Raw genomic sequence first — 13,512 nt, forward strand, 5'->3', positions numbered from 1 at the left:
AGCAGGGTTTCTTTAAGTGGGATTTTTTGTTCAGGAAGTTCTTAAGCAACTCCTTCTCATCACTTTTTTTTTTTTTTAATACCTCCCAGGATTGAGTTGAGGAACCCTCCCCCCCCCCAGGGGTGGGGGTCTGGGGTATAGAGGGGAGAAGAGCGCTAGGCCAGCAGCTCACAGGTCACAGCCAGCCAGCTCTGAGCCCTCACACTGCTGCAGTGAAGCTGTATAAAACAGTTGTATTTATCCCATCTTACTGTTGAGCACAAAACTAATTAAGGTCTCTTTCAAGGCTTAGGGCTCCGCCCTGCCAGTCCTTAATTGAAGGTACCTTTGTATCCTGATGGAGCTGAACTTAAGGAATTATGTCAGTGAATAGAGTCAAGATGTTAACTGATTATGAGCCAGGTAAACACCTGGTCCTTATTGTGCATTGGGTCCCTAAGTGTGACCTACTTTGAACACTGGTTATGAGATGAAGTAAGTCACTAGACATCTACTTTTTTGAGTTGTCTTGACCAGAAGATTGACAGCAAAACGTTATCCAGTTATCCAGACAATTGACTGAATGAATATTGACTGAATGAATAGTTATGTGACTGTTAATTAATATGGACCAAAGGTAACAGTTTAGTGATTAGAGATCCTGGGTTTGAATTAATGTGTGTGAGTTGAATTCTCTGTTTCTGTGCTTTTTGCAGTTGCTCTTCCTCCCTGTTAGGGAAATCTAAGGCTTTCCTGTGACTTACACTGATTTAAAGCTTGGTTTGGGAGTTTCTGAGTTTTGAATGTGTTCTTAGAAGACTTGGTGTTGGGGCACCTGGGTGGCTTAGTCAGTTTAAGTCTCTGACTCTTGATTTTTGGCTCAGGTCATGATCTCGGGGTTATGAGATCCAGCCCGGTGTCAGTCTCCACACTCAGCTTGGAGTCTGCTTGGGATTCTCTCCCTTCCCCTTTGCTTCTCTGCTCGCTCACTCGATCTCTCTCAAATAAATAAAAATCTTAAAAAAAAAAAAACAAAACAAAAAAAACAAAAAACAACCACTCGGTGTTGGGTTAAAGCCGGGTGCTCAGAGAACAAATGAACTCAGAGAGATAATGTTTGACTCTTGGCATTTCATTAATGTCTTTTTGAAGAGCTCTGAAAATCTTAGCTGCAGCTGTTTTTTCAGAGCCCAGACATTGGCCTGTGCAGCGTGATTTCTTTTTCCTTCACTGGTTTTGGTTCTCTTGTGACTACTTTCTATTAAAAGTTTATAAAAAGTTATTTTATAAATTAGAACATGTTAAAATACTTAAGAAAGAGCAACTGTGTTAATAGTATTTGCTTTTCAAGGCTCCAATTTTATGACTGTGAACAAGTGTTAGCTTTTTTTTAGGCTCTGAGAAGTTATGGGTGTTTGTTTCGATGTTGGTCTCCAGTTGTGGAGGAGGTGGGCCTGGAGTAGTTAAGAAGCTTCAGAAAATGATACTGGAATAGAGTCAATGAGAATATCTGACTCCTAGCCCACTTTTCTCTTTCTTTTTAAACGAAGGTATGAGGGTGCTGGTCGATGCTCGAGAGAAGCTTCATATTCCGTGGGGAGATAACTCAAACCAAGTTAACGGAGACAAGATGATGGCATTTGACACCCGGTCCCCCTCGGCGTCCCAGGGCATGGTGGAAACTCAAGTCTTTTTGCAGTATCTCCCTGCTGTAAGAGCGCTGTGGGCAGACAGTGGCATACAGAATGCCTATGACCGGCGTCGAGAATTTCAGTTGGTAAGAGATTTGGTTTTTTTACACTGTTGTCATTTTATTTTAATGACATTTACCGGTAGCTGATTCGAACATACCTTTTTTCACTGACTTCCACATTAAAATGTATCTATCCAGAATTTTAGCCTCAGAAATTTGGATTGCTCTGTAGATGAGCTTCTTAGTGAAGCAAGATAAAAATGAAGTAAACACCGTAGATTGGGTGAAACAGTTACGTTTAATTGGCCATTTTTCTTTGTAAGTAAGATGACAGTGATTTTCTTAGGTATTTTCTCCTAATTTTATTCTATTCTCGAAAATAATTTCCTCCCAATTGCAGCAATGATATTCATCCTTCTAAAAAATTGATCTTTTACTCTCAGGCTGAGAGCTTAGTAACTGCACCTCGTTGTTCAGATGTGTCATTTATATAGTGTTTTGAGGTACTCATCTGATACAGATTAATTTATAAAGAGATTAAAGTTCTTGATAACATTTAAATCATTGTTGCATTCTGTGTGTGTGTTTTTCTAAGGTTTCTAAGCACAATTTACAAATCCTTTCTTTAAAAACAAAATAATCTTAGAGTACCATAGAATTTAGAGCCATTACACAGCACTGTAGAGAGGGTAGAAAAGAAAGGATCTGATCTAAGTTAAAGATGCACAAATAATGATTGAAATAGATTTTTTTAAATCAAGCGTTTTGCAGTTTAATTGTGAATGCTTTGATTGTATCCTGGGTTTTATTTGCCGAAGACTGGAAAGATCCCAGGAATGATAACAATCTAGACTGTATGCAGTTTGGAGGTAGTTCAGATTTGAAGTGTTTTACTGTAATATGATCCCAAAAAAGTGACAGTTGAAAGTAAAACTGCTTAGAAAGTTGTTCGATGATGTCATTGGCATTAAAGTGATCCACATTTATGGGTGTGGCTACGAAATGATAACACTGCCAGCCGTCTTTGCTATTAGTTTGTCTTCAGAAGCAGTCTTGGCTCTTAAAAGTTCTAGAAACGTGTTCATGACAGCTTTTTATAAAACTGATTTTGAATCTTTACTTTCTCTTTATTATGGCTTTCACGGGCACCATACAAATGTCGCACTTGGTTACGTGCTGTCTTCTATAGTTCTCCTCTTTGGGGTGTGTCAAGTAACTTGTCCATTAATGAAAGGCAAAGACTGCTTCATGTTATTGTTCAAGTCGAGTCGCTGGCAGCATTATATATAGACAGTTACGAATTTAACTTGACAGAGTGACCTCCGTCCAATTCCCAGACTTGGGGTTGATTTTTGTGCTTTGGTCAGTGTTTCTTATTTTATAGCTGATAGTTCCTCCCCACACCGCTTCTTGTCTCTCGTCACCCTCCCTCTTGTTTTTAAGTGCTGCTTATTCTCCTTTCTTCTTAATTCATTTTCTTGACAAAGCCCACTTTCCACTCTAAGGTTTCTCAGGACATTATTCATCCTTCTAGGTCAGGAGAAACACCCATCTGCAAAAGCATACGGTTCATGTTGATTGGATGAATAAATAAACAGCTGTACTCTAAAGGTTTCTGTAGGAAAGTTCTATAAGTCCATTTAATTGAAGTTGGGCCTCACTGACACTTGAATTTGGACATTTACCTCCTAACAATTTTGTGTCAAGACTGTGGTGTCATTGTAGAGAAAGCATTCCTAAGTATTTGCCATTAAGAAGAAATACCCAAAACCACTCAGAGTGGGGACCTACACGTTCTTGACTTGACCCAACTGATGCTTTAGGAGCAAAGAAGGTCTTGAGCACAAGGAGAGACAAGTTCCAGAAATACTTGTCCTCCTATAAAGTAGGGGCAGAAGAAAAGAGGCACAGGGAGAGACGTAATTTTAAACTCCTGGAGGACAGGAATTTTTTTTTTTTCCTGTGTGTATCCTTGGCATTGTTAATGGTGCCTGTCACGTATAGGAGGAGTTCAGGTAGTACACTGAATTAATGACTCTTGTGCTTTTGGATGCTGCGTGGTGCTTGGCACAGTGTTAGACACTGAGAAGGCTCCTGGCTCACTTAAAATTTTCCTCACGGTCGTCTTCAATTCCTTTTCTTCTCTACATGCAGCAAATTCCCAAGTCCTGTCTTTTCTACCCTTGAAAAATCTCTTGCATCCACTCCCTCCTTTTCCCCTTTCCAATAATGTCTTAGTACCTCTTGCTTGGTCTGCCAGGTAATCTTGTTCAAACACAGCATGGATTTGTTCAGAAAGCTATGCTCGTTCTCTGTTACCGCCAGAACAGAGTTCAACCTCTTTGAGTCAGGACTAGCTGGCTTCCCTACGGTTCCAACAACGTTGTGTTCATTAGACTACTTCACACACCTGACAGCCTCCCAGTTTCCACATACTCTGATTTTCTGCTTCTTTGGCTGTCTTTACAAGGTCCTTCGGTCAGGGTTTTTCATTACTATATCTATTCAGTGGGTCTTACCCTTAACTTAGAAGAATGGTAATCACATTTCAGTGACTAAATGTGATCCATGCACCCCTTGCATCAGATTCATTGGAATGCTTGTTTAATACAAAACAAAATCGGAGTTCTAGACTCCCATCCCAAGAGGATCTGATTCAGGAATCTGGGATGGGACCCAGTGATGTGTATTTGCAGCAGATAGTCATCGATGATTTGGATGAATTTGCTCCTTGGCCACCCTGAGGGACAGCGCCTTAGGGTCAGAGCTTTCTCCAGCCCTCGCAGCTGGAATGTGGCTCCTGCCCCGTGCTCTCCTTGCTGTGCTTGCTTCTCGCCCCGCTTCGGTCGCCGGTACTCCACCTGTTTGCACTTAGGTTTGGTTCTCCCGCTGAGGTAGAAGGTCTGTTGGTGCCTTGTTTGTCGTCTTCTCTCTCACTAGCGTAAGCCTGACACTGATTCTATTTCCTCATTTTTTAGACATTCTGAATTATAAGGTTCCTCTAGAAAAAAAAGAAACATCCCATATTAAGTGTCTTCTGGAAAATAGGAATCATTTCTGTATGCTAGTTTGTTAATTTTCTGGGAGATGGGAAGTCATTGTATTACAGTCATAATTTTTCTTTTTATGTTTCACAAAGTATATTCTTGAATCTTGGATAGAAAAAGTAAAACCGTCAGGGGAAAAAGGAAGAGTTAACAGATAAATAAAATCATCCTTTTTTTGTTTCAACTAACAATTGATTATTAAATTTATTAATGCAGATTGAAATGCAAATGGGAACAGGTTTTAAGCCTTTTCATGTTTTTGTGGGTTTTTTTGTTTAAGGTGAACAACTGCCTTATAATCAGTCTAGGGGCAAAAGGGATAGGGTAGTGGTATCACAGCGTAAGTTTTTAGCCAGTCATTCATTTGTTAGTAATAACTTCGGGTGCAAACATGAATGTTTTCTTTTCCAAGTTCCCAAAGGCAAACATTTCCTTTTCTGGTTAGTTTCAGTATGGGTAAGCTAAATAGTTTACTGTGGAAAAAGAAAAATCTAAGATTTACATTGCTCTTCTAGCTTTTAAGGTACCTTTCTAATTCTTGTAAACGAGCTCACAGGCTAATACGTACTCAGAAGCAGCCTCATTGAGTCCTGGATTAAATATTTGTGCTGCTGAGCTTTGGCTGTGCGTTCACTGTGGCCCGCCACTGCACAGACGAGATACCCTCTCTGGAAAAACTTGTGTGACTGTGGTTGGGGAATGTGGTAGCTTAGATGACTAGAGATGGGAGTCAGGGCTTGGCTGGGAACTGATATAGCTGCAGACACGGAGCAAAACTAACAAAATGGCCAGGAATCATTGTCAGTTAATTTGTTTGGATGTTTAATATACAGCTGCTTACTCACAAATATAAGCAAGGTTAACAGGACTGGTTAAATAGGGCAGGAAAGTGTGTGACTGGGAGGGACACTCCAGAGCTTCCTAGTTCCTATAAACATTTTAACTTGTCAGCATTAATACTACTTCCTGTAATGACCAGCCTTTCTTTGCAATTCCTGAAACCAGAGTTATTTTCTTTGTTATCCTGGTACCTTCAGTTAGACTTAATTTTTCTTATTCAAGCAGTGCAGCTTGTGCTGGATGATAGTTACACTTCTCCAAGCTGATGAGGTAGTTTATCCGTTAAGACAGAGCTGCTCTCAGTCTGGGCAACAGAGTAACTATTTAGCCTCATTCATTGGCCTGTAAAGAGCTGAGCGCTAAGTAAAATAGGAACTTCAGTTTGGACTAAAACTTTTTTCTTTCTTTATCCTGCAAAATGGATTTGAAATGCCATAGAATTAGAGGCATTGGTTTGTTCTTTAATTCTAATTTGGATTGGCTTTAAAAAATGAATTAGTTACTACTTTCTTTGGAGAAATATGTTTCTGTTGGGAAAGGAATTATTCTGTTTTCTCTGTGAATAAAATCAAAACAGGACTTTGACTTCAAGTTGCGGAAAACCTATTGTCTCCTGATTCTAGGATTATTGTAAAACATTTGAGCATATATAATGATAGGATTATATATAACTGCAGAGATTTTAAAATTTAGGTCTGTATAGGTAAAATTGCCTTTTGGTGAATTTGATCAGATGAAAGTGGTTCCTTTTATCCAAATCTTAGAAACCCAGAGGTATAGTACTGTACATTGAAAACAGAGAGGATGCTTTGGCATGTGCTTATGATTTTATTACAACATTGTGAGATTGTGTTTTTGTGTTCATTTATATGCCTGTGTATCTCTTGATGTATTATGTTGATGTGTTTGTGTTTATATCTTTTGTATTTTATTTTTTTTGGTGAAAGCTTAACCAGCTATGGGATGTCTGAGCTCTAGGTGCTGAAGAGGTGCTGTAAACTGTGCTGCTTTATTACTTTTTACTGCTAAATAAAGCTAGTAGTATAGTAATTTATGCTGCTCTGAAAATGTTCATTAAACAACTAAGGGATGAAGCAAGGAAATGGTTTTGTTATGAAAACTAGACTTTAGTTTTGGAATTCTTTACGGGAGTGGACCTAGTGTGGGAGAAAGATTTGTGGCCCCGTGTTTAAGAAAAACATAATTGCCAAAGTCCTCCCTGGATTGAACATTCCCTGTTCATCGTTCACAGATGGCGGCCCAACCAAGCTGGGACACCTAGCCACATCAGCCCAAAACAGGTGCCATTTTTTTTCCTCGGAAAATTAATTCAAGGGCTGATGATTATGTCATTTTTTAAAATACCTTACTTTTTATAAAAATCGCTTTGTACTTTTCAAAGCCCTATCACATACATTACCGTGTAATCCTTTAAACACCGTGAGAGGAATGAAATGCATGCTATTGTCTCCGTTTCACAGATGAAAAAATTCAGATGCAGAGAGGTTTCTTGATGCTTCAGATCACAGCTATTGAAAGAGGATAGACTAGCCACTGGGACCCTGATCTGCTGACTCTTGGTCCGCAGTGCTGGCCAGTGAACCATTGTGAAGCACTCAAGCATTACATCCATGGAGCATGTTTTCCTTCCATGCCCAGCCTCTTCTGGCCGACACCCATGCACACAAATGATTAACACTCCCCTAGAAAGTTCTAGCACGTTATTTTAGATATGTGTAAGGTTTTATTAAGAATACATGGCATTGCACTGATGGTTACACAGTTCTTCTATTCTGAACTTTCATAATGGCCTTTTGCCATTCCTTCTTTATTAATTTCGATTATAATTACAATATAAATAATCTTAAATGACTTCGGTGGTAGATTTACTCACTTAGTGGTACAGTTCATCCTAACTACCATTCATCATCATAAAGGTGGTTTGAATCTTCACCTCCTTGAAAACTAACTATACTAGTGATCCTCACCTGATGTCCCATCAGTGAACATGGTTTCTGATGTTTTCCCTGAAAAATGAAAGTTTACGGACAGCCTGTTATCTGACAGGCAGCTATATATTTTTCTAGGCAATATGGAAGTTGGCCCATCTGGAATATAGTTGCCCAGCTTTGCTCTTGGAGAAGGGGATATCAGAACTCTTGTATTCTGTATTTTATGAGCTCTTTGCAGTGTTTCTCATGTAGCTGTCAACAGTTTTTATACTGCTTGTGAGCATTCAGATTGCAGATTGTCATAAGTTTTTGTTCCGGTTAGAAACTACCTGTTTTTTTAAGTCCATGTTTCTGGAAGTTGACAATTATTTTTATTTCCTTGTTTGAAAGTACTTTGTTTTTTTTTCTAGGTATATGATGGAGTTCACTTTTGTCGTTATTGTGAACATACTGTTTTTGCAAGATGCTTTTTTTCAAGAGAATTTGTTACATCCACATTAGCAGAGCAATTATTAGAATGGACTGATAGGGATCAAGGAAATAGTAATTTTGTTTTGAGAACCGGACTTTAGTGGCCTTGACTAAAGTTACCAATCGGTTGCAGTGATGGTAGTTGTTTATTTTAATCTTTCCAATTTAATCTCTTTTCTTCTGTTGGCAAAATGAATAAAAAAGATTTTTTAAATCAGTGCTGTGGGTGAACTGTCTCATCCCCAACTATTACACAAAAGATGCAGAAAACTAGTAGTAGAATCGCCCTTCATTGATTTATTTTGGCTTTAGGTCTAACAGTCGTAAGATCTGTGTACTTGGTTTTGCTATATGAAACTTTGTATCTTCCAGGCAGATTAGAAAATAACCATATTCAAATTCATTGATTTATTTTACATGTTGTAAAGCATTTTTGCAAATGGTTTTAATGTGATGACGTTCAACTTCGATGTGGTTGTCTGCTGTGCAGTGGGATAACGTGGAACTCCATGACCAGTTAGAACTTGTGTCCTGGCTCTGCCCTTCACTCTGTGAGCTTGAGCCAGTCCCTCAGCCTTTCTGTTTCTGAAATTGTAAAGGGGGACTCTCTGAAGACCTATTATTATTAGTTGTTGTAGAAATTGCATGAGATGATCCATATAGAATAAGCCTGTGGCACAGTGCCTGACTCCTATTAAGCATATTATTAACATTAGCCATTAATATTCCTAATAAGCTATATGCGCATAAACCATAAGTAGCTTTTTAACAAAATAAAAGCCCTGTAAGCATTGATTTGATTCACTCTCTGAACTTGATCACCAATATAAAAATCCTGAATTCTAAAAAATGCAGAATATGACTCATACTCTCAGTACACCATATGTTGTCTCTCCTGAAGGTAGAACATCCGAGAGAGAATTGAGCTCCTCTGCGTGGCTGTATTGGTTCTTGTTGCCTTTTCATATCACTTGCTTGATTTGTAATCTGATGTGTAGGCTGAATTAACCAAATCCTTATCTTCCTGCTGGTGGCACGGTGGGACAGCCTTCCGCAGAGGGGCAGGCGCACTGCCACTCCCCCTGCACGTGCTTCTCTGCTCCGTCTCTGTGGTGACCCTGCACCTGCATGCACGTGCGTGCAGGCGTGCACGCGCGCTCTCTCACACACACACACACACACACACAAACACACACATGCCCTCTCCCTCTCCGTGTCCTGAGCCTGCAGTGGGCCGAGGCTTTGCAAGTACGCAGGTCGAAGAGGGTATTGGGCTTCTTTTCCAAGGTAAAAAAAAAAAAATCCTTACAGGGGCGCCTGGGTGGCTCAGTTGTTAAGCGACTGCCTTCGGCTCAGGGCGTGATCCCGGCGTTCTGGCCCCACATCAGGCTCTTCCGCTGGGAGCCTGCTTCTTCCTCTCCCACTCCCCCTGCTTGTGTTCCCTCTCTCGCTGGCTGTCTCTATCTCTGTCAAATAAATTAATAAAATCTTTAAAAAAAAAATCCTTACAAAATACAGAATGATTTTTTTTTAATTTCACATTATTTTTGTGAGATTTTGTAACTTCTGATCACTTTGCATAAAAACCAAGAAAAAGCACTAGTTTTCCAGAGAAATATTCTGTTTTCTTATGAAGCAAAATAAACAAATTTCAGATTTGCTCTCCTAAATAAAAAAAACACATTTTACTGATTTTGGCGTTTAAAAACAATGTTAGCCAACAAACAAAACTCTTCTGTTGCTAAAATATGACAGTGTCCTTGGGTTTCTTGAGCTGGAGCAGCCACAGTTAGCCTGTTAGTCGGACATTCTCTTCTCACCCTTCTGGAAAGGTTAAACAAAGAGCTGGACAAATGAGTAATTGGTGTGAGAGACTTTCGCTTTCCTTTTCAGTATCCTGGTTACTCTTATTCCCTGGATAATCTTTTTAAAAATTATTTTTCGGTTAAACAAGAGGAACTGCCTAGTAGGAGGATCTGTTATCTTACATCATTGGGTGCTTTTCACTTAGGCCTCATGATGCGCAGCGCGGTTATATCCACTCACTGATACTAAGTAAGAGAAAAATGGAAGCTACTAGGTTTTCCTAGCTGCTAGAGAGTCGCAAGTTATTGCCTGGCCACTCCGTTGTTACATGGGGCCTAACAAATGAGAAGATCATGCTTTAGATAAATTGCCATTCCAATGTAAGATGGTCCCTAAATTCCTATTTATTGATTTTTAAAAGCCCAAGTAAGTGAATGGTGTATATTCACAAAGTTGCAAATACTGTTTATCCTAGCTTAAAAGAGAGTAATGTGATTCAGCCTGTTGAGTTAAAATATTGCAATACTAATGATTTGCTATTTTTAACTGTTACTTGCTACATTTGCAGTAAAACTATCCTTGTTTATTAGCTACAGCTTCAAAAATTATAGGGACTTTATGCCATATAGATGTCACACATTTCAGTTCTAAAATAGGGCAAGGAGAATTATACGTACTCGCTTAATTTTTTCCTTGACTTTTTAAGATTATCTTAAATGATCAGATGTTGCAACCAGTTTCAAGGTTGGTATTACAACTTTGTAAGAAACCAAGATTCTTACCTGTTAAATAGCATTTTGCACATTGGGCCATAATGTAAGATATCTTTGTTTTGAAAAAGAAGGCTCTTTGTTTTGTTTTGTTTTTTAAGCTTTCATTCTGTAGAAATGCATTGTTTTGAAGGGAATGTATATGTTCATCCTTTTTTTTTTTAACGTCTTATTTATTTAAGTGGTCTCTACAGCCATTGTGGGGCTCAAACTCACATCTCCAACATCAAGAGTCGTGTGCTCTTCCAATGAGCCAGACAGGCACCCCCATCTTATATTTTTATATGTAATTATATTTTGTTTTAAGTGCAAGTATTAAGGTTTAGAGCATTAATTGAGAATCCATTTTCATTATGATAATCTGAATTCTTTTCTCAAATAGGAAAAGTAGAGAGCAAACATAAAAGACAATGTGCGCAAGAAGGCCTCGAGCAGCAGATTTCAAGAAATCTGTTCTTGTCTGGTAACAGTTGACTGGCAGCTCTCAGAAGCCATTCAGTAACGTTATTGATCACCTATTAATGAGCCAGGCCCTTTTTGCAGGCTGGATATTTGCTAGTGAATCAGACGAGTGCGGTCTCTGTTCTCAATCAATCTTGCTATTTGGAGGAACCTACATTAATAGGCAAACAAATAACTAATGGACGTGGTGAATGTTCTGAAGGACAAGAAAAGGAAGCCCTGTGGGAACTAGAGGATGGTCTGAGGAGGTGACCTGTAGTTAGGACCCCATAGATGAGAAAGGGCCAGCCAGGCGAGGAGAAGGAAGGTTCAGCAGGAGCTGAGGTGGGAAAAAGCTTGCTGGAGTGTGGAAATTGGGGGCAAATGAGAAGAGCAGTGGTCAGTTAGCAGATAGTTGTCGCGAACCCCTGGATGCTAAGCGGTTCCAGGGTTAGGAGACTGTTGCGGAAGAACAACTTTCATCAGGTGGTAGCTGTGAAGATGGAGAGAAGACGGTGGCTTCAGGATGCACTTTGTAAGGAGAATCATGGGGACCTGATAGATTGGAGATGGGAGGAGTGAGGGGGAGGCAGACATTAAAAGTTATTTGGCTTCTGATTTTAGTGACTAGGTGGATGGTGGTGCTTTTTGCTGAAATAAAAAGATTGAGAGATATTTGAAGGGGAAGATGAAGACTTTATTGGGCATATTAGGTTGAGATCTCTGTGAGACCTATAGATGTAATCAAGTAGACCATTTGATACGTGAGTCTGGAATCCAGAACAGAGCTTTGGGCTATAGGTAGAAATACAGGAGTAGTCAGGGAATATTTAAAGTCTATAGAATGTGTACATTTACAGGGGAATGTAATGTCAGGGGAAGGGTGTACAAGAGAATAGGTTTCAGGGTGGAGTCTTAAGGAACCTTCAGATTGCTTGAGAACATTCAGAGAAGGGGATGCTGGCAGACATGGCCAGAAAGGTAGGAGAATTTCAGGAACGTGTAGTACCACGGGAGCCAGAGAAGTGTTTTGGAGAAGAAACAAGTAGACAGCGGTGCTGCATGCCACTGAGGTGTGGTAAGGCTAAGACTGATGAGTTCCTTGATGTTGGCAACAGGAAGGTTATTGCTGACTGTGGCAGGTGACCTGGTGAGGGAGAAGCCAGGCTGGAAGGGCTCGAAGAGGGAAGAGAGGTGAGGAAGTAAAGGAGATTCACTTGAGATTAAGCTGACTGTTCTCATTTCCCTTTTGCAGTACTTTCAACCACCTGCCTTGGTAGGTTGGGTTTTTTCAAGCCTTTTCAGAGTTCAAGAGGACATTGTGTTTATATTAACCAGTTTCTTTGAGTCGCACTGTCTCAGAAGCAGAGTTCACACCAGGTAATAATGCTGTTGATTTTAGGCCAGGCACACACAGAAGAGTTTTTCACTCTGTACTTGGTTGTTTTACTTATGACCATTTCCTGTTTAGTGAGGGCAATAACTTGATCAGTTAAACACATTCATTCCTTTGTTCCTTCAGCAGACATGTATTGAATACCTGCCCACACTATGTTCTGGGCTGAGTAGGCCCTGGGGACTCAAGAACTGCATGTCTGGCTGCCTTAATAGAGGCTCTCAATCTGGTGGAAGCCAGATAATTCAACCCACAGTGATCGCCAGTGAGATGGGAGATGCTATAGTATGCTGCATTCGCTACTTTTCTGCCAAGAACATGCGGAATCACTAAGTGTTTACTAACCTAGAAAAGACCTCAGAGAGTATGTGGGTCCAGTTCACTTCATTTTATACATAAAACAGGTCCGTAGAGGTTAAGGTCACAGCTAGTTTTGAGTAGAGCCACTATTCAAAGTCAGGGCTGTATGACTCCATAGCCCGTGTCTGATACTCACTACCATACTTTCCTGCATCCCTTAAAAATATAATTAACTGCACAGTGATTTGGAAACAGGAACTGATATGCCAATATAAATTTTGAACTATTTCCCACATTCATCAGTATTTAGAAACGTTCACAGGTTGCATTGCTTTGCTGTCTGACATGAAAGATTGACAGATGGGGAAAGGAAAGGTAGTTAATGCTCTTGTAGGCCGCGTGGAGCTTCTCTGTTGACAAGAGAATTTGGGATGATGGATTGAACACTAAAACGGAATAAAGTGATCTGGGTTTTCCTCTCATCTGCTGTGTGATTTTAGGCATAGAATTTCTTTATTAATGTTGATTGTTAATGTTAAATGTCGCAGTTATTGCATAATGTTTTAGTTGTGGGGATTTCAAGAAGCATTGTAGCACATCATCATAGAGCAGAACTTTCCATCTGGTGTGCATTCACAAGGACTCTTATAGGCCCCTCTATTTAGATAGCAGGGGAATTGAAACTGTATTTGGGAAGTGTGTCCTGTGTTGGAAGACACTTTTTTCCTTTTTTTTTTTTTTTTAACAATTGAGGTCATTTCTTTTTGAGGATTAAAAAAATATATATACTACTTAGGATTCTAGTTCTGGCAAAGCT

General features: G+C 39.7%; 1 protein-coding gene across 1 annotated transcript in view; it reads left to right on the top strand.

The window, feature by feature from the left end:
* Positions 1–13,512, top strand: part of GNA13 (G protein subunit alpha 13) — a 40,110-nt gene that overhangs the window by 1,587 nt on the left and 25,011 nt on the right. The window contains exon 2 of the mRNA XM_034641775.1: positions 1,530–1,756. Within this exon, the coding sequence (XP_034497666.1) occupies positions 1,530–1,756 (227 nt within the window). The remainder of the gene's footprint in view (positions 1–1,529; positions 1,757–13,512) is intronic.

The sequence above is a fragment of the Ailuropoda melanoleuca genome, chromosome 13, assembly GCF_002007445.2.
Source record: "Ailuropoda melanoleuca isolate Jingjing chromosome 13, ASM200744v2, whole genome shotgun sequence".
NCBI lineage: Eukaryota > Metazoa > Chordata > Mammalia > Carnivora > Ursidae > Ailuropoda > Ailuropoda melanoleuca.